General features: G+C 35.2%; 1 protein-coding gene across 1 annotated transcript in view; it reads right to left on the minus strand.

Moving 5' to 3' along the window:
* SOX5 (SRY-box transcription factor 5) overlaps positions 1-18,802 on the minus strand; it is a 1,010,647-nt gene that overhangs the window by 544,788 nt on the left and 447,057 nt on the right. The window contains exon 6 of the mRNA XM_043564662.1: positions 4,642-4,753. Within this exon, the coding sequence (XP_043420597.1) occupies positions 4,642-4,643 (2 nt within the window). The 5' untranslated portion in view covers positions 4,644-4,753. The remainder of the gene's footprint in view (positions 1-4,641; positions 4,754-18,802) is intronic.

The following is an 18,802-nucleotide window of genomic DNA, read 5'->3' on the forward strand; positions in this document are numbered from 1 at the left end:
GAAAAGAAAAACTACTATTAATTTTTGGCAAACAAATTACAAACTACTATTAATGGGACAAAGAAATTAACTCTAAAAGTATCTCTCCCTTTAATGCCCTCTTCAAAATAAAAGCTTATTCAGCACACTCAAATTAGTAAAAAAAAAATCCCCCAAATTAAGATAAACAGTATAAGTTATCCACACAGACAAGCGAGCCTATGCTTAAAAACAAAACAAACAAAAAATCAAATTACACTAATAATATTTTACTTGGTAATAAAATAGTTCTTAAAGCATTTCTCAATTCAAACTAGTTTTGCCAAATCAAAAATTTTCTTTTGGGTAGTTAAGAAGGCCAGGAGTATACCAAATGATTTAAAAACCATTTTCCCTATTACCATCCATTTTCCCAAAGGCAGCATTGGCAAACAATTTGGCTGTTAAGGGAGAGAAAACATTGTACATTTTTTTTTCATTGTCAAAATAAACCTTAGTTAAGAAACTGCTGGTTGCAAATAATTTAAAACCTCTCAAGTATTGGGTAAAATCAGTATATACTGCAGGCTACATAGCCTTAGAATGTTTTCCCCTTAAGACATGACTCAAGAAACAATGGAGAGTGCGTGCTAATTCCCCCAGTACCTGTATAAATGTCACAAGAATAGAAAATCCATTTGCTTGTTTTTAAGGTAATCTTAAACTCACAGATTTTGGATTATAGAATTTCACAAACAAGAAGTGGACGTTGAGGGGGGTAGGAGGGAGAGAGGGAGGGGAAAGGAGGAGGAAGAGTAAACTGCCATACCTTAGGAAAATTTAGTTTCAAAATATATTAATGGAGCTAGAGGGCAGGAGAAAACTTCAGAAATGATTTCCCAGGGACTGATGTTTCACCCATGAAATCAAACTTTAAAAATGATGTTATTATTTCACTTCTAGTAACTATAGTTCTCTCCATGGAGTCTGAGGGGCCTAAGAAGCCCAGGAGAGTCAAAACATTCAGGAAAACAGTTCTGGTTTTGTTTTTTGTTTTTTGTTTTTCCTTTTAAATTAGTCACTATATACAAATCCACTGAGGGTGGTGAGGATTTTCAAACTCAGTGAACACATGACTATAAAATACAAGAATATAATCAAATATTCAAGGTTTAGAATGTTATATTCATTCATTCAATGAATCATTATTTTTGTCCCAGCAATATTTCAAGAATACTTTCAAAGTGCCAAAGACAGGGTTCCAAGATCTTTAAACAAAAATGACATATAAATATCATGTTTTCACAAAATTTAGAATGACCTGTTTTCTTAATTATTTAAATATACATTTAATTAACTTAGTACCAACGGCTCCTACATATGTTTCTACATATTGGACACTGCCCAGGCAGCTACAGTACAACCACATGTTTAAAGAACTACCAAGTGCATTCTCTCTCTTTCTCTTTCTCCCTCCCTCCCCACAATGTACATAATGTATATCTATCAATATCTATATGTATATATATGCACATATATATTAGATTGTTTTTATTGTATAATCATTAGCAATAATAATTATTGTTCCATAAATTACCAGAATATTAATCATAATTATGAGTGAAATGCATTGATAAGACAAAAGGTTGTAACGACAAATTTTCAAAGGCAGATGCTGTGGTTTAATTGTGATGCCCTCCTTATGCACATATTTAAACAGTAATATGAAGCAATAAATATTCCTTATCTTTATTACTCATCTTCTCTTGTGTCCATTTTTACTTTTATGTGGTTATTAAAGTATATGGAATAAAACCAATTGGGTGCTTTGCCTACAAGTGTCAGGCAGATCTACTTGGTTACTAGAGTGTAAAGGTCTACATGGGGAAGATAAATTTATCTTTGATAAAATGATTAAAATGGCAGATTATATGCTCTTTATTCCAGCTGAGAGAAAATGCCCTGAAAAATTATTATGAATGAGATATATTGAGGAGCAAGAAACTTCAATTTAAGGTGTAACCTCCAGTTATAAATTCTGAGATCATTTAATTTTCTACTGCAAATAATATGTTTGGAATATGAGGAAACAATCCATCCCACTTTTCTAGGAAACGATTCTTAAATTTTTTTCCTCTTTGGAAATCTTCCTTTTAATAGTACTTAAAAGTATATGGATCTAAATATTTACAGCCTCCATTTATTCAAGCAACAGGCAAAAATAAAAGCATCTTGTTTCTGCGCACCACCCCTCCCCCAAATACAGCCAACAGGGTCTCAGTATAATGAAGAGAAAGACAGGCCTCTTTAGTCTTCACCATTCTTCCAACTAATATCCCAGAAATGGGCCAAAAAGCAGGCAGAGGGACTTACATTCCCCTAGGAATGCTGTGAGCAACGAGTGAGAATCTCTGAGCTTACATTTTACAATTCTTAAAAGGAAGTATAGACACCCATGACCATGAATCTCAGCTTCTTTGCCCAGTAAATCAAGGTTGTATCAACACAGGGCTACCGAATCAAAAATATATTGATCCTACATATTTTCAATATCAGTCTAATGGCGAAAGTAGATTTTAACAGAAAGGATTCATTTTGAAGACAGACTGAACTTCTCCCCACCCCCAATAATGATAACCTCTGGAGAAGCTGTTTTAGCAACTGTCCACTGTTGTCATTTACATAATGTGGTACGTTTTCTTTTCTCATTAATATAAGAGCAGCATGATATCACAGTTTCTGCTAGCAAAAGCTGCCTTAGTGAGGCTTGCGTTGACACTGAACTACCAAACATCGCCATGCATACCTGCCGAATCCAGAAGAAACTATCAAACACTATTTGGTAGAGCAGGGGAAGCACGGAGAGGAGACACACATATGGATTTGATTACTTGAATGTAAGTGAATAATCTGGCAATCTAATATTAATTAAGATATTTTGAATGATTTACTAAACACTACAGGCTAATTTTAGTCTTCCTTCTAGCTATCTATCTTCTGATCACTACTATTTCAGATGATTTGCTGTTTCCACTTGAATATGGCTATAGATTCTTACATTGATAAAATATTTTTTCCCCTAAATCAGTCATTCACAAACGTTTCCATCTCAACACATTTGAGAAACATTATACAATCCTATCGACAATAGCAGTCCATTATGGCAGTAAATCTTAATTAGGGACATATATTTAAAAGAGAAGTAATTTTTAAAGCGCCTTGTTCACTCGGCCTTCTGAATTGCACCCCATAGAAGGGTTGTATCCTATGGTTCACAATCATTTCCAATTTACTGAATAAAGTAACAAAATGTTTAATTATCAGTTTTTATGCCTGAGATACTTATAATAAAATTGCTGATGACTCCTTAAAGAGTATTTAGATAACACCAGTAATATACTGGTTGCAAATGAAAAATACTGGTATTCATCCAAAAGTCAGTAACATATCTGTGTGAAAATATCTGTACATTTCAGAGGGTAAAAATATTAGTGAAGAGGGAAGATAAAAGAAACAATTTCTAGCTGATCAATAATTCCTTATTTTAGCTCTTGCTTCTAACAAATTCCTCCATATCAAGGAGAGAGCAGATTTTCTGCCTCATCCTAAAAAAACAAAGAATGACTGCTATTCCCTTCCCCCAGTTTCTATATACAGTCACTAAAACCATCTGCATTCCAGTCGTCATTACAAATGATCGCTTTGCCAGATCTAGTCCCATAAATTGATATATTGGAAAAACTGGCATGAATATTTTAATGCCCTGACATCCTAAAGAATGAGCTTTAGGTTTTATTTTTATATATGAATATTAGGAATGTATATATGATTATACACAAATGTCTTTATATATTCATGCATAGAAAAATCAATCAAATAGAAAACTTAATTTTTGTTAATCTTTTAATGTATATGCTACAGAGTTATATTGTCATCTTTGATAAATGTGGGAAATTGAGGCACAGAAGTACCCTCTAGGTGATAACCAAACAGCATATGACAAAGAGCAGAAAGACTGGTAAAATGCCCATGCCTTATGTGCTTTCCTCTCTGGTCTAAACACCAGATTGCCATAGAGATTCCTATAAGGAATTCTTTAAGATGAGACCTGAATAGTTAAAGTAAATGAAAGATGTATTCTGAATGTGGGGATTCTCAGCTACTATATTTCCTTCTTCATTTCTGTAAAGTTAGTTGGCTCTCTACAAGTGTTTGGGATAATAAAAGCATTTATATAAAGTAGTTCTAGTAGCTTTTTACAATTATTAAACTACATCTATTACATAAGAAATGGAAAGCATATAGGTGTATTTTTTCCTTCAATGAAAGGAATTGATACATAAGAGCAGGTATAACAATTTAAGGACAAAGAATCAGTATGCCCAAAATAGGCGTTTAATGACTAAATATTTTAGATGACTAAGAATCAGAATATGTGATTTTAAAATATCTTGAAATCCCCAGAAAATGGAGATTGCCTCATATTGTAATTTTTTTCTTATCCTTATTAATCTTCTTATACTTTTTGTTGACGTAGATCTTGCTTTTAAAGGAAACAGCAAATCCATCATTTGCAAGTGTCTTTTCCAAATCCTTAACTTCACACTCAGTGAAAGTAATTATTTGCCTCACTTTGTAATGATAGTTGGCTAATGGAAGAGAAGCATAAACTCATTCACTTACATTTCTGTGTGACCATGAAGAGCGCTCCTGGAACGATAAAGTGTTCCTTCTTACTATTTGGTTAAAGACCACTGACTAAAACAGCCCGAGAGCTCAAGGAAACATACGGCTCCTGCAAGTGAGACAATAAAATTATATATTAGTAGGATTATCTGTAACAAAGGCACAAATATAAGAAAATAACTATGGTCAGTGAGTCCCCTCAGCGGAAAAAAAAATCAGACTATTGGACAAATATTTGGATAAATGGAAATATTTGGATTAAAATATATCCAACGTATCTGCAAGTTTTACTGTACATTTCATTATTTTGGTTAACAGCTTACTTGTACCAATACACTCTCAGTGTCAGATAGAGCAAGATATGTGCCTTAAGCACTTCGGGGTAATTGGCGGTGCGTTTTGGGCACCCAATCTGAAAGTAAATCATGAGACCGTAGGGACTGACATTTAGAGACAGACTAAATTGCGTAACACTGAAATATCTGAACTAGAGCTCTGTGCACTTGGGAGGATTTGGAGAGGGATGCCACTGAACACCTGACAGACAAGACTGCTTTTTGTTGTTTTTCGAGCCTACAAGTTGACAGAGAAGTGTCGACACCTTATGGAAAAACCTGAAAAACATTCCAGTGAGCAAGAGTTCTGCTGCTCTATTTTCTGTACTTTCTTTCTTTTAATTGTCATTCAGAACAACTTTTGAAGAACAAAGCCCAAGTGCGTTCTTAAGTTTGGCTCTTTGTTCACCAATTCAAAAAATAAACTTGCTTTGCGACGTTGCCTGACAAGAAATCACAATATTTCAGACACGCTCGACTTCTCAGAGGAATACACAGTAGGTATTGATGTTTTTTAAATATCACAGGTCTTGTATTTAAGCTGAAACACAATAAAGGGAATATAGAATACGAATGAAATAGAATTCTATATCATAACAAAATTATTAATGATATTTTGTTGTACATTGTATCAATGATGTCTTACTGCATGAAACTAATGGCAAAATTTGAAATTTGAAAAGCATCTAAAATACAAATTAGATTTTCACACAAAAAAGAGGAAGTATAAAGTGAATAGGGGATACTGTTCTATAATAAATTTTAACGAAACAATCCAGTAATGGGATGACAGAGGCAAATGGCAAAAACAATTTACCAGCATAAAAGAAATCCATTCTAAGATTGAAACTATAGTATTTTTCTTTAAAAGAATCCAGTCTCTCAAGATGTAATACACGGAAATCCTAGTTAGGTGGGGGCTATTAGAGTCATCTAGTCATTTATTTTTTTCTAACTATTCTTTCATTTCCACCTACCCCCTCCTTTTTCACCTACTGAAATTCTACTCATCTATTTAAATGCAAGCTCCCCCATGATGCCTTACCTGAAATCTGCAATCAGACTATTAACTCTTTCCAAGATATTGCTTGTTTAATCCAGCCTCTGTCTGGGTGCTTTGTGGGATGGCATTTACTGCTTGACAGAGCACTGCATTTTTGAACTACTTTACATCCTAGAAAATTCTTTCTCACCGCAAGCCAAACTGAACTCCCTATAATTTTAGCATGCATTCAATAAACATTTAGAGAGTGGCACCTATTTAGTATTAAAATGGGTATGAGGTACAAATGTGAATAATGTACAGTATCTGGCCCAATTTAAATCCTGGCTCTGAGAAAGTTTCTTTTCCTCTTTATTTTAACATTATATGTGCTCATTATAGCTGTTGAAAACTTCATAAAACATAAAGAAGAAAATAGTGATGACCCATAGCTCAACTACCAAATGGATGGTAACTATTTAGGTTTGTTGTATCCCGCCCTTTTCTGCTCCCTCCACCCTGTGCCCCCACCTCTCTTCAGTTCTCCCCACAACCCCAGTATCTTTTATCACAGTTAGAAGCTAAGTTGGTTTCTGCTTAGCTGGTTACTGCTACATACTTTCAAACAGAGTCCACCCAGAATGTTGGTACCCTAGAAGAAGGGAAACCCATTTGACCTCAAGGGCATTGGTTTTCATCCCACCCCTATTCCTGAAGAAAGTCCTCAGGTTACAGGAAAGTGGGTGTGGCTGAATTTATCTTATTCATTGTCTTCTTTCTCTGTTATTTTGGGGAAGAATACATCTCTAAAGAAAATTGTATTTACTTTCTAGTCCTGGGCCAAATGCTATTGATTTTTTTTCCAATTATTTAATTGGATCTACTTTAATGACCCCACCAAGGAGAATTCTCTCTTTACAAACAGGGTCTCTACATTATTGGACCAGCAGAATATTATACTTCTTATCCAGTCCTGGGAAGCGATATCTGTCCTAACTTTTAGAGGCTGAACCACATGGCATCTCTTGAAATAGTCTGCTTCCCCAGTAAATCACACCCGACAAGAGATGGTCTGGCCCATAAAGCCTACAGACTCTTCTTCTGGCAGGAACTGGTTAGACCTAATGGTCCTTTGTACTAAAATTGGGGTTAAGCCGTTTAACTAAAGGTTGCATGTTGAGCGGACCCTAAGCATCATTATCCAAGTAACTGATGTAAAAGTTTCATAGATCAAGACAAGATACTTGTGTAAAGACACCTATAATTGATTGTAAAAATGTACACAAATTCTTCCCACACCTGTATGAATACCCTTTTACAATGTAACTTTACAGCTGCTCCCATTAAGAGGTAAAGTCTATTTTCCCAACCCTAAATCTAACATTAGCAGTGGTCCAAGAAAGTACTTGTGTTTGGGGAGTGTTCACTCTTGCTGCTTTTTAGACCCCAAATATTTCCACACACAGCCTGAGCTAATACACTAGAGGAAGTAAGACCATATGGTGAGATGCCCCGACCATCCAAATTGGATTCATACAAGAATATGAGCTAAATAAAATGGTGGCTGTTTTAAGCCAATAAGTTTTGAGGTGGTTTGTTAATAATAAAAAATGGTAATGGGTACAATACCTTTCTTACCCAATCTGTTAATCAATACTTTGTGGTTAGGGCTATTCAACCAGTCAAAATGTCACCAAACTGTGTGTTCCATGATCAACACCCTCAAAGGAACTTTTCTCCATTTTGTCCAAAAAGAATTCATTATATCAAAAGAATATAATATTTTCACGTTTATCTGTATTGATACTTGTCATCCTAGTTCATTCATTTTAACCATTAAATGAATAAACCTTATACTTTGTCTGTCGGAAAAATTTCAGTTGTTCACTTTCTTCCAATCAAATATTGCCAAATTGCACTCCAAAGTCACTGTACCAATTTCCACTACTACTAAAATTGTAGGAGAGCTCTCACTGCTCTTCACCCTTATCAACATTGATACTGCCATTCATTTGTGGCAATCTGATGAGTATGAATGGTATATTATTTTAATTTGAATTTCTATCACAAGAGGTGAAGTTGCAGATAATTTTATTGGGCACATAAGTAAGATGCCTGTTTATCCTTGTTGCCCATTTTACTATTAGGTTGTTTGTTTGTTTTTTTTTTCTTCTGCTGAAGTTTTAAATGCTTATCATTTGGTGGCTATAGGTTTTACAATATCTCCTGTTAGTGGCTTAGTTTTGTTTTGTTTAGTTCTTTTCATGGTCTCTTTTGATGTATAGAAAATGCAACTTATTGAGGCCAAATTTACTAACCTTTTCCTTTATGAAATCCTACTTAAACTTGAGGTCATAAAAATACTCCATTTTTTAACTGTAGAATTTTTGAAGTTTTGCTTTCCACTTTCAGATTTTCAAGCCACCTGGAATTTATTCTGTCACCAAGATCTAATTTTATTTTTTTCCATATGGATAACCAATTGTCCTTGCACCATGTACTGAAGAGCCCATACTTTCCCTACCAATTTGTAATGCCACCGTGGTCAAAAATGATGCCTTCATACATGAATTTAACTGTTTCTCGACTCTCAATTCTTCCCTTCTCTGCTCTATATGATGGACTTAAAGCCAATCCATACTGTGTACACTTTTTGGCTGTATAATAAATAATTAAATTTTAGGGAAAGCCATTCTCAAATCTATACTTTTTCAAAATTGTCTTGGCTACTTCCTCCTTTCTTTTGTTTCCTCAAGTAAATCATCTACAAGTAGAGCCTCCCTTTGGGAATGGTTGGAGATAGCCTGAACTTTACTAAAGACTGTGCATTACAAATCCTCTTTTCACCCCTCACCATCTCCAGTCCCAACAAACACATGTGCATGCATGTACATACACACACACACACACACACACACACACACACACACACAGATTGTGCGATAGACAGAGGAGAGAGTGTTTCTTGATTATTCCAAAAAGCATAAGAAAAGGGAAAAAAAGACAATTATAAATTACAGGATTTTACAATTAAGTAAAATAGAATTTGAATAGTTTCTTTCTTAACTCTAGTAATATAATATTATCTTTCTCAAGTAGGTGATCTCCTCCTTTCTCATCCCATATAATGTTGGGGAACTTTCTTTACTGACTTGCCCTCTCCCTAGATTTTATTTTTGTGTTTGTTTTTTGAAACTTGAACAGAGTCTAGATTTCAGTTTTCCTGACAGAGGATTCCTGGTACCTCTTCCTCTTCTTCTGCATTGGAATCCCTTTGATTGTACTATCAAAAATAACTTTTTAAATAGCAACTCATTCCTTTAGACTCATCCTCCTTCTTACAATCTGACATTGTATTCCAAGATTACCTTAGTCAACCTCTTAGCCAAACAGTTCATTTTTGCTGATTAAAATTAAATTCAAGGATCAGTTCTTCTCATTGTTACTGGTGTGTGTGTGTGTGTGTGTGTGTGTGTGTGCACCAACACGAGTGCATATCTGAGTGGTAAAATATACATGACATAAAATCACTGTTTTAACCATTTCATAGTGTACAGTTTAATAGCATTTAATATAGTTGACCTTTAAACAATAAAAGGGTTAGGGACTCCAACTCTCCTCACAGTAGAAAATTCACATACAACTTTTAACTCTCCAAAAACATTACTAATAGCCTACTGATGACCAGAAGCCTTACCGATAACAACAGTCAATTAACATGTTTGGTACATTATATGTATTATATACAGTACTCTTACAGTAAAGTAAGAAAAGAAAAAAAAATGCTAAGATAACCATAAGGAAGAGAAAACACATTTACAGTACTGTACTATAAAACCGCAGTGAATAATTGGACTCAGGCAGTTCAAACCCATGCTCTTCAAGGATCAGCTGTATATTCACAATGTTATGCAACACAGCCTCTATCAGTTCCAAAAAATGTTCATCATTCCAAAAGGAAACCCTGTACCCATCAAACAGTCACTCTTCCCTTGCCCTCCCCCCTGGGCTCCTTCACCATTCTACCCTTTTATTTCTATGAATTTAACTACTCTAAGCACTTGATATACGTAGAATCATACAGTATTTGTTTGTTTTTTTTTTTACAGCTGGCTTATTTCACATAGCATAATATCTTTAAGGTTCAGCCATGTTGTAGCAGGTGTCAAAAAAGCTAAATAATGATCCATTGTGTATATATAACACACGTTATTGTTCCATTCATCTAATTATGGACATTTGGGTTATTTCCACCCTTTGGCTATTATGTATAATGCTGCTAGATACATTTGTGTAAAAGTTTCTATGTGGACATATGTTTTCATTTCTGTTGGGTATATATCTAGGAGTAAAACTACGAGGTCATACAGTAACTTTATGTTTAACTTTTTGAGAAACTGCCAAACTATTTTCCACAGTGGGTTCACCATTTCACATTCCAACCAGCAATGCATGAGGGTTCCAATTTCTCCACATCCTTACCAACACTTCCCACCACTCTGCTGGATAAAAAAGTTATCTTTCATTGGGGTTTTGATTTTCATTTCTCTAATGACACGACATTGAGCATCTTTCCTTGTGCTTATTGGCCGTTTGTATACTTTCTTTGAAAAAAATGTTTATTCAATCCTTTGCTACTTTTTAATTGAGTTGTTTGTGTTTTTGTTGTTATAAGTTACTTATATATCCTAGATACTAAACTCTTATCTTACACAATTCACAAATATTTTCTCCCATTCTGTCAGTTATGTCCTCATTCTCCTTTTTTAAAAAAAAAATTAACGTTTATTTATTTTTGAGAGAGAGAGAGAGAGCACGAGCAGGGGAGGGGCCGAGAGAGAGGGAGACAGAGGATCTGAAGTGGGCTCAGAGCTATCAGCACAGAGCCAGATGTAGGGCTTGAACTCACAAGCCATGAGATCATGACCTGAGCTGAAGTCAGACACTTAACCCATTGAGCCACCCAGGTGCCCCTATTTCTTCTTTTGTTGCTTATACTTTTGGTGTCACATCTAAGAAACTACTGCCTAATTCATTTTCATAAATATTTGCCCCTGTATTTTCCTCTAGTACTCTTATAATTTTTAGTACTTATTTTTAGGCATTTGATTCATTTGGAGTTAATTTTTACATATGGTATCAGTTAAGGATAAATTCTACAAAAATGATTTTGCCATCTTTTGTATGTAAATATCGAGTTGTCCAGCATTAATATTAGTTTAAGAAGCTAAATTACCAATTAAACAAGTGAGCAATGAATTCAGTTCAATGTGAATAGTCTTCTCTCATTTTTTTTTTAAATTTCTATGTGTTTTTATTTATTTTTGAGAGACAGCAAGACAGAGCGTGAGCAGGGGAGGAACAGAGAGAGAGAAAGGGAGACACAGAATCCGAAGCAGGCTCCAGGCTCCAAGCTGTCAGCATGGAGCCCAACATGGAGCTCGAACTCACAAGCCGTGAGATCATGACCTGAGCCGAAGTCAGACGCCCAACCAACTGAGCCATCCAGGCACCCCTGGTCTTCTCTCCTTTCTATAATTGGTACCCAAATGTTTTATTTTCACGATATCTGTACTACTGTCTATCACACTCTCATCTGATGTACATCTTGGAATAAGCTGTGAACTTTCACTGTTGCATAGGATAGAAGTTCCATCCTATCTCACCTTTTTTTTTAAGTCCACTCTGTAATCCACCTTCCATATTATTGCTATTTAAACTTTTGAGCATATTTGTATTTCACCTGGCTATTCTTGCTTTATTTTCAGAGAAGTTCTGAGCATTTACAGAGAACTGAGTTCTGAGAATCTAGAACATTCTATGTCACACCTATCAACTTCCAAAGTTTCCAGCTTTACCAATTTACTTCCTTATCTTCCTTACTTTCCATAAGTTTTAATCACTAGAATGGTGTGATAATGTCTGGAAATAGGTAGTGGTGAGCGACTTTTGTAAGGCATCATGAGCCCTTTATTATTAACAGAATTGGTTACAGGTAAAGCTTAACTGAAACGATGTTAGTGCTCACCTCCTTATTTCACCACTTAGATCTATTAATATCTACATTAGTACTTTTCACCATGAGTTCTCTATTATAAATTTCCTGCTCTTAGGGTTTCTAAAGCCAATCTTCTATTTTTAATCTTAGCATAATATTACAAAGGTAAGACTGCTTTGGAAATATTTAATTTAGGATACTACTTAACAAATCCATTCACACACACACACACACACACACACACACACACACAAGCTTTCAACTGCTTGGGACATTGGTATAAATTTGACCCCTCTACTGAGTTCCTTCACCCGCTGATGTGCTAGCTGTACCTGTAAATTACAAGACTTATTAACAAGGGAAGTTCCCAGAAATGGTCATAGGGCTTAAATGGATTTGAATGCTATCACTGTCTTAATAAACTACATATTCTTTTTTGGATAGCAAAAGGAATCTAAAGGAGAGACTGGGTGGCTCAGAAAGTTAAGCGTCCAACTTCGACTCAGGTCATGATCTCATGGTTTGTGGGTTCCAGCTCCGCATTGGGCTCTGTGTTGACAGCTCAGAGCCTGGAGCCTGCTTCAGATTCTGTGTCTCCCTCTCTCACAGCCCCTCCCCTGCTCATATTTTCTCTCTCCTTCTCTCTCTCTGTCTGAAAAATAAACATTAAAAATTTTTTTAAAAGGAATCTAAGAATGTGAGAACAAAAGCAACATTGTCTTTAGTAAGACAATTTTCCTTTCCAAAAATGCTATGGCTTCTTCGTCTTGAACCCTTAGCTCTCACCTTCTCCAGACTCTCCCTGAAGAGGCCGGTCTGCCCAGCTCCTGGACACACATTGACCAAGTGTGTTATTCCCACCAGAAGAAAAGGTCTGGCTCTTGCCCATCCCTCCAATTTTATCTTCTAAAAAGTATGCTCCCCACCATTTGTGATGTTCCAACCACACCCACATCCTTCCTGTTCTTTGAACCTGGCAACATGATGCTCACCCCCAAGACACCTTGCTTGCTGTTCCCAGACCAGGAAAGTCATCCTCTGCAATTCTTGTGACTGACCTGTCCTCATCCTTCAGCTCCAAGTTCAAAGGAAATCCTTCCATAGAGGCTCTAAATGTCTGCATCCTCTTTCCTTCCTTCATTACTAACACTCATGTCAATCTGTAATTACCTTTTTTTTTTTTTTTTTAAATTTTTTTTTCAACATTTATTTATTTTTGGGACAGAGAGAGACAGAGCATGAACGGGGGAGGGGCAGAGAGAGAGGGAGACACAGAATCCGAAACAGGCTCCAGGCTCTGAGCCATCAGCCCAGAGCCTGACGCGAGGCTCGAACTCACGGACCGCGAGATCGTGACCTGGCTGAAGTCGGACGTTTAACCGACTGCGCCACCCAGGCGCCCCTGTAATTACCTTTTTTAACTTAAACATTGTCTCCTGCCCCCAGTAGAACAAAGTTGCCAGAGCAAGACCTCATTTGAATTGTGTTTGCTCTGTCCACAGTTCCTAACATATAATAGGTGCTACATGTAATAATAAGTAACTATTGGAAAACTTAATGATCAGAACAATGCACATCAACTTACTGGTAAGAGAGTTAAACAAATATGTGTATCATTCACATCTCTATCTTCTCTGCAGACTATGAATGACAAAATATTACTTCTATATTACTATTATATATAAAAGTAATATATACTTACTTTTTTAGTATAAATTGCTATGATATACTCAGAGAATGAAAGTTACTTTTAACATTAATCTAATAGAAATTGGATGTATCTGGTCTTTCCATGCCAAAATAATCACATAGTTTTTAAAATATATATATATAGGAAAACATTTGGACTATTCAATATTTTCAATCATCTGTGTACCATTACCTTCCATTAAATTGGATTCTTACAAGTTTAGTACATATCTCTGTGTCAGAGGATTTTCTCTAGCCATGTCTCTCACTTGGTTCTATTTCCCAAGTATAACCCTGACATTACAAACAACTAGGCTCCAAACCTCCACTAAATTATCTGTTCTTCTTTACTGAATACAGAATTGTTGTTTTGGCTGGAATTAGTCAGGCACAGTTAGTACAATAACACTCAGTGCCTTCCTGTGTAGCACCTGCTACATGTTATTTATTTCTTGTTAGCTACATAGTACAACAAATTGTGTCTTTTAACAGCTCATTGAGTAGAAGAAGAGAAAGTGATGGCAGTGGGATTGTTGAAAATGTTCAATGGTGTCAATATATTTCTTCTCAAATAATCCAGCTAGTAAATTTGCACTAATAACATTTATTTCTTTGGAAAATTTCTCTGCCATATAATTTCCAAATGACCTTGAGCAGACAGCAGCATGAGTAGAATAAGTACAGACAATGACCCCTGGCTTTTAATCTGTTAGCAAAGGTTACTTTAATTGAATAAATGCAGTATATGGAAATGAACCAATACTTCTTTTCAAAAACCTTAAAAATGTTAAGGCAGCATCTGGATGTTAAATTTCGGTAAATTATTTACAGTTTTTTGGATTTAACAGTATGGTTAAATGCCACATTGTTAAGAGAATAAAATCTATATTAAGAACTTTTCCAGAGTGTTACACAGTCACTGGAACATCTTCTAGAACAGCACAGCTGTACTAAGGTCTCCCAAATCTATGTGTATGCACACATTTTACATTTCTCATCAAATCTACTAATTCGGTTTTACCAATGGGCACGATTCAACAAACAGCACTTGAATAAAGCGCAGGGAAAAGCAGTGGCTACTATTTTTTTTCCCCATCTGTGAATTTTGCTTTATTATGTTAGAGACTCCAATTGAACTTTGTTTCAAGCTATTAACCTATGACAGAAGACTGTGGAGATAAGATTTCACTGACATATAGAACAAAGAAAAAGAAAGAGTGTGAAAATTACAATGACAAGGTTGCCTTAGCAGTTTTGAGGTGGTAAAATGAAATCCCTGACTAATAGGGCTTGCTAACATAGGAAGGGTGAGGAAGTGAAGAAAGAAGGACAATCTTGGGTTGAACTTGAGAGTCTTCCTGAGGACCCATAATAGATACACACTGCTGTTGCAAACTTCAAACTGCAAAGCAAATTAAAGTGTGCCTCTAATTGTTATAACTTGTGCAAGAAGTTCGCATGCAAGAATAAATTAAGAAGCATTAAGAGTAAATTGTTGATGTTATCTAAGCAGGCTTTTTTTGTGTGAGAAAACACCAAAATCTTTGTGTTACATTTTATAAATTATTCAGTCTTCCTGGTTTTCAGGAACTCAAATATCTTCAAGGGTTACTTCCTCTCAATATCACTATCTTAATTTTCAATTGAACTAAAAAAATAAAGTATAAGAGCATTATAAAATAGTCTAACCTATGAAAGAATTATTCATGAAGATTATATAACATCATATGAACAAGCCAATATTCTGTACCAAAGTTAGGCTCTAAATGCTGATTCGGGTAGTATTTCTCAAATATGGGATAAAAGATTATGTGCAAGATGTAATGGAGATATGAGCTTATTGTAGCTCATTAACAACAAAATCTTCTTCCTGAAAAACAATGCCAATGTTTTCCTTCCTAGCCAGCATACGTGTCTTCTGATGAGAGAAAATCGTTAAGGAAAGTCTTAGAGGCTTAAAGCTAGAAGGAATGGACTATTCTAGTGTTGTTTTTCCAGAACGAGCCACAAGGATATGAGAAAGTTTCAAGTCCCTATTTTGCAAACAAATTTTGAATCTCTTTATTTTTAAAATATTAAAATTTCACATGCATTATGATATATATATCATATTATGTGTATGTATAATATGACATAGATATATGTGTGTGTGTGTGTGTATATATATATACATATACATATATATATATATATATATATGATAAAAAATTTTACCTGTGTTATTGGTTGGATCATTGTGAATATACACACAGGAACATTTAATGAATGTATGTTTAACTAGAACTGAAAAACTACTGTGTTGAGAAATACATAAATCAGAAAAGATTATCACAATGAAAGGATTTAAAAAATTCTATACTGAAATGACTATTGTTAGCGTCAATCGCTTATTTACTTTAAGCAGTAAGTTACATCATCTATAGATTTTATTGATCCAAAGGCAAAAAAAATAATGCTCACTGGAAAAGATACTTTTATAATCTAGAGATCACTTCTGGGAAACCAAAGGCACATCTTTAGAAGATCATGCAACCCAGAGAGTTCATAGATGTAATTTAAGTAACCTCTGAAATTTTTCCATTAAAGTAATGAATTAAAAAAATAAATAGCTTATAGTACCTAAGACACATAGAGAATGCTTACTGACACCATAATCATCACTCTTGATACAGTGTCACTGCAAATAATTACTAACTCACAGCTCATGATGATGCAATATGTGCCATTCTGATATCCCATCAACAGAAGCCAGTGAGCAGAGCCAAGAAAAGTATCCTTTCAGACATGACTCCACTGAAGGAGATCTTTGCAGATGAGCCTGGATTGATTAAGTCACAGCACTTCCATATCTTGAATGCAATATTATGTCCCAACATGCTATTTGGGTTTTATGGTCGTTTGGTTTATTCTTGGACAGCCACATAACCAAGGGCCTTGCTCATCAGTAAATAAAGTCTCCGACAACTATTGTTTCACTCAAACCACACATAATCCTGGCAGACTGGACTTCTTCTTTTTGGTAGTTCAGATCACCACATTACTATAATCTGTAAGTCTCTGGATGGAAAGAATACTACTAAGAAAAAGCGACACAGTACAGTATTCACTGAAGAATGAAGACAGCCATTACTTTTGGTCCTTCTGATAACATCAGTTATAATGTTGGTAGCTGATAAATTTATTTCACTGGTTCTATTGTCCCTTTTTTTGTCATGTCAAAGATGAATTTGTCCCTAAAACACACTTACTTAAAGTTTATATTAACAGCTTTGCTTCCAAGTACTCTTGTTAGAAAAAATATATAAGTAAATGAATTAAACCCATTTTGCTTTTTAAAATATTTAGATGGAACCATGACAAATCTATAACCAGTCAACTAAGGAGCTGGTGAAATATAATGCAATTTCATAAAATATATAGTTGTTATAATTCAATTTTCAATGGAGATTATAAAATATTTCCTCAATTCTAACAACAAATTCTTTTTGCCAGTGAGTTACTCATTTAATGTAACTATATTCAGAACATGTGAATGGAAGGGAATTTTCTGATTGGGAAAGGATTCAGGATAAATTTTTCTAAGAGACAATAAGGGCAGAAAGCAGCTTTAGTATAATCACAACCAGTTCAATAATTACTTCTGTTTTTTCACAATTTAGGAAATCATGTCTCATTCTTTTCCCTGATACTTAAGAAAATCCTCCCTCAGTAAGAAAAGAGATTACTGTACCATACTACTACTTACTTCTTAATCTTAAAAATGTTAAGAAAAAATGGATGCCTGGGTGGCTCAGTCTCTTAAGTGTCCAACTGTGGATATCAGCTCAGGTCATAATCTCACAGTTTGTGAGTTTGAGCCCCACGTCAGGCTCTGTGCTGATGGTGCAGAGTTTGCTTGAGATTCTCTCTCTCTCTCTCTCTCTCTCTCTCTCTCTCTGTCTCTGCCCTGCATTCTCACTCTCTCAAATTAAATAAACTTTAAGAAGCAAGAAAAGAAAAAGAAGAACAAACCTTTGCCCTTGGGATAGGGAAAGATTTCTCAAATAAAGCATAAGAAGCACAAACTACATGAGAAAACAATTGACAAGTTTGATTTTCTAAAAATCAAATATTTGCACTTCAAAAGACAATGTAAACAAATGGAAGGCAAGCTAAAGAACAGGTCAGTAGACTTGGAATACATATATCTGAAAAATAACTTGTATGCAGCAAAAGGAAAAAAACCTCTTATAACTCCAAAATCAAAGAAACAATTCAATATAAAACGGGCAAAATTTTTTAACATACTTTTTCATGAAAAAAGATGATTTTTCATTTTAAAAAGTAATGACCAGGGGTGCCTGGGTGACTCAGGGGGTTAAGTGTCTGATTTTGGCTCAGGTCACGATCTCACGGTTTGTGAGTTCGAGCCCAGTGTCAGGCTCTGTGCTGACAGCTCAGAGCCTGGAGCCTGTTTCAGATTCCGTGTCTCCCTTTCTTTCTGCCCCTCCCCAGCTTGTACTCTGTCTCTGTCTCTTAAAAATAAATAAATGTAAAAAAAAATTAAAACAGCAATGGTCAGCTAGCACACAAAAAGACAATTATGTTAATCATGAGGAGAATACAAAGTAAAAGCACAATGAGATACTACTTTATACCCATCAGAATGACTAAAATGTAAAAGACTGACAATGCTGAGTGTTGCTGAGGATATAGGACCAGTGGAACACTCAACAATACTGCTGGTGGGGATCTAGAAATGTCGCGCCTACTTTGAAACCCCGTGGCCAGTTTTTTATTAAGCGGTATATAAACTAACTATATGACTCAGCATTCCATCCCCAGGTAATTACCCTCAAAAAATGAAATATGTGACTAGATAAAGACTTACACACAAAAACGGTCAGGCATCTTTATTCAGAATAGCCAAAAAATGAAAACAACTTAACGTTCATCATCAGGGGAATGGATAAAGAAAATGTGATAGATATATCTATACAATAAAATCCACAATACAGAATGAACTATTGATAAACACAATAGTGTGGTAAATCTCAAAAAGTATGCTGGATTAAAAAAATAAAAAGGCAGACAGGGGTACCTGGGTGGCTCAGTGGTTAAACGTTCGAATTGGCTCAGGTCATGATCTCATGGTTAGGTAGTTTGAATCCCACG

This window comes from Prionailurus bengalensis, chromosome B4, assembly GCF_016509475.1.
Source record: "Prionailurus bengalensis isolate Pbe53 chromosome B4, Fcat_Pben_1.1_paternal_pri, whole genome shotgun sequence".
Taxonomy (NCBI): Eukaryota; Metazoa; Chordata; class Mammalia; order Carnivora; family Felidae; genus Prionailurus; species Prionailurus bengalensis.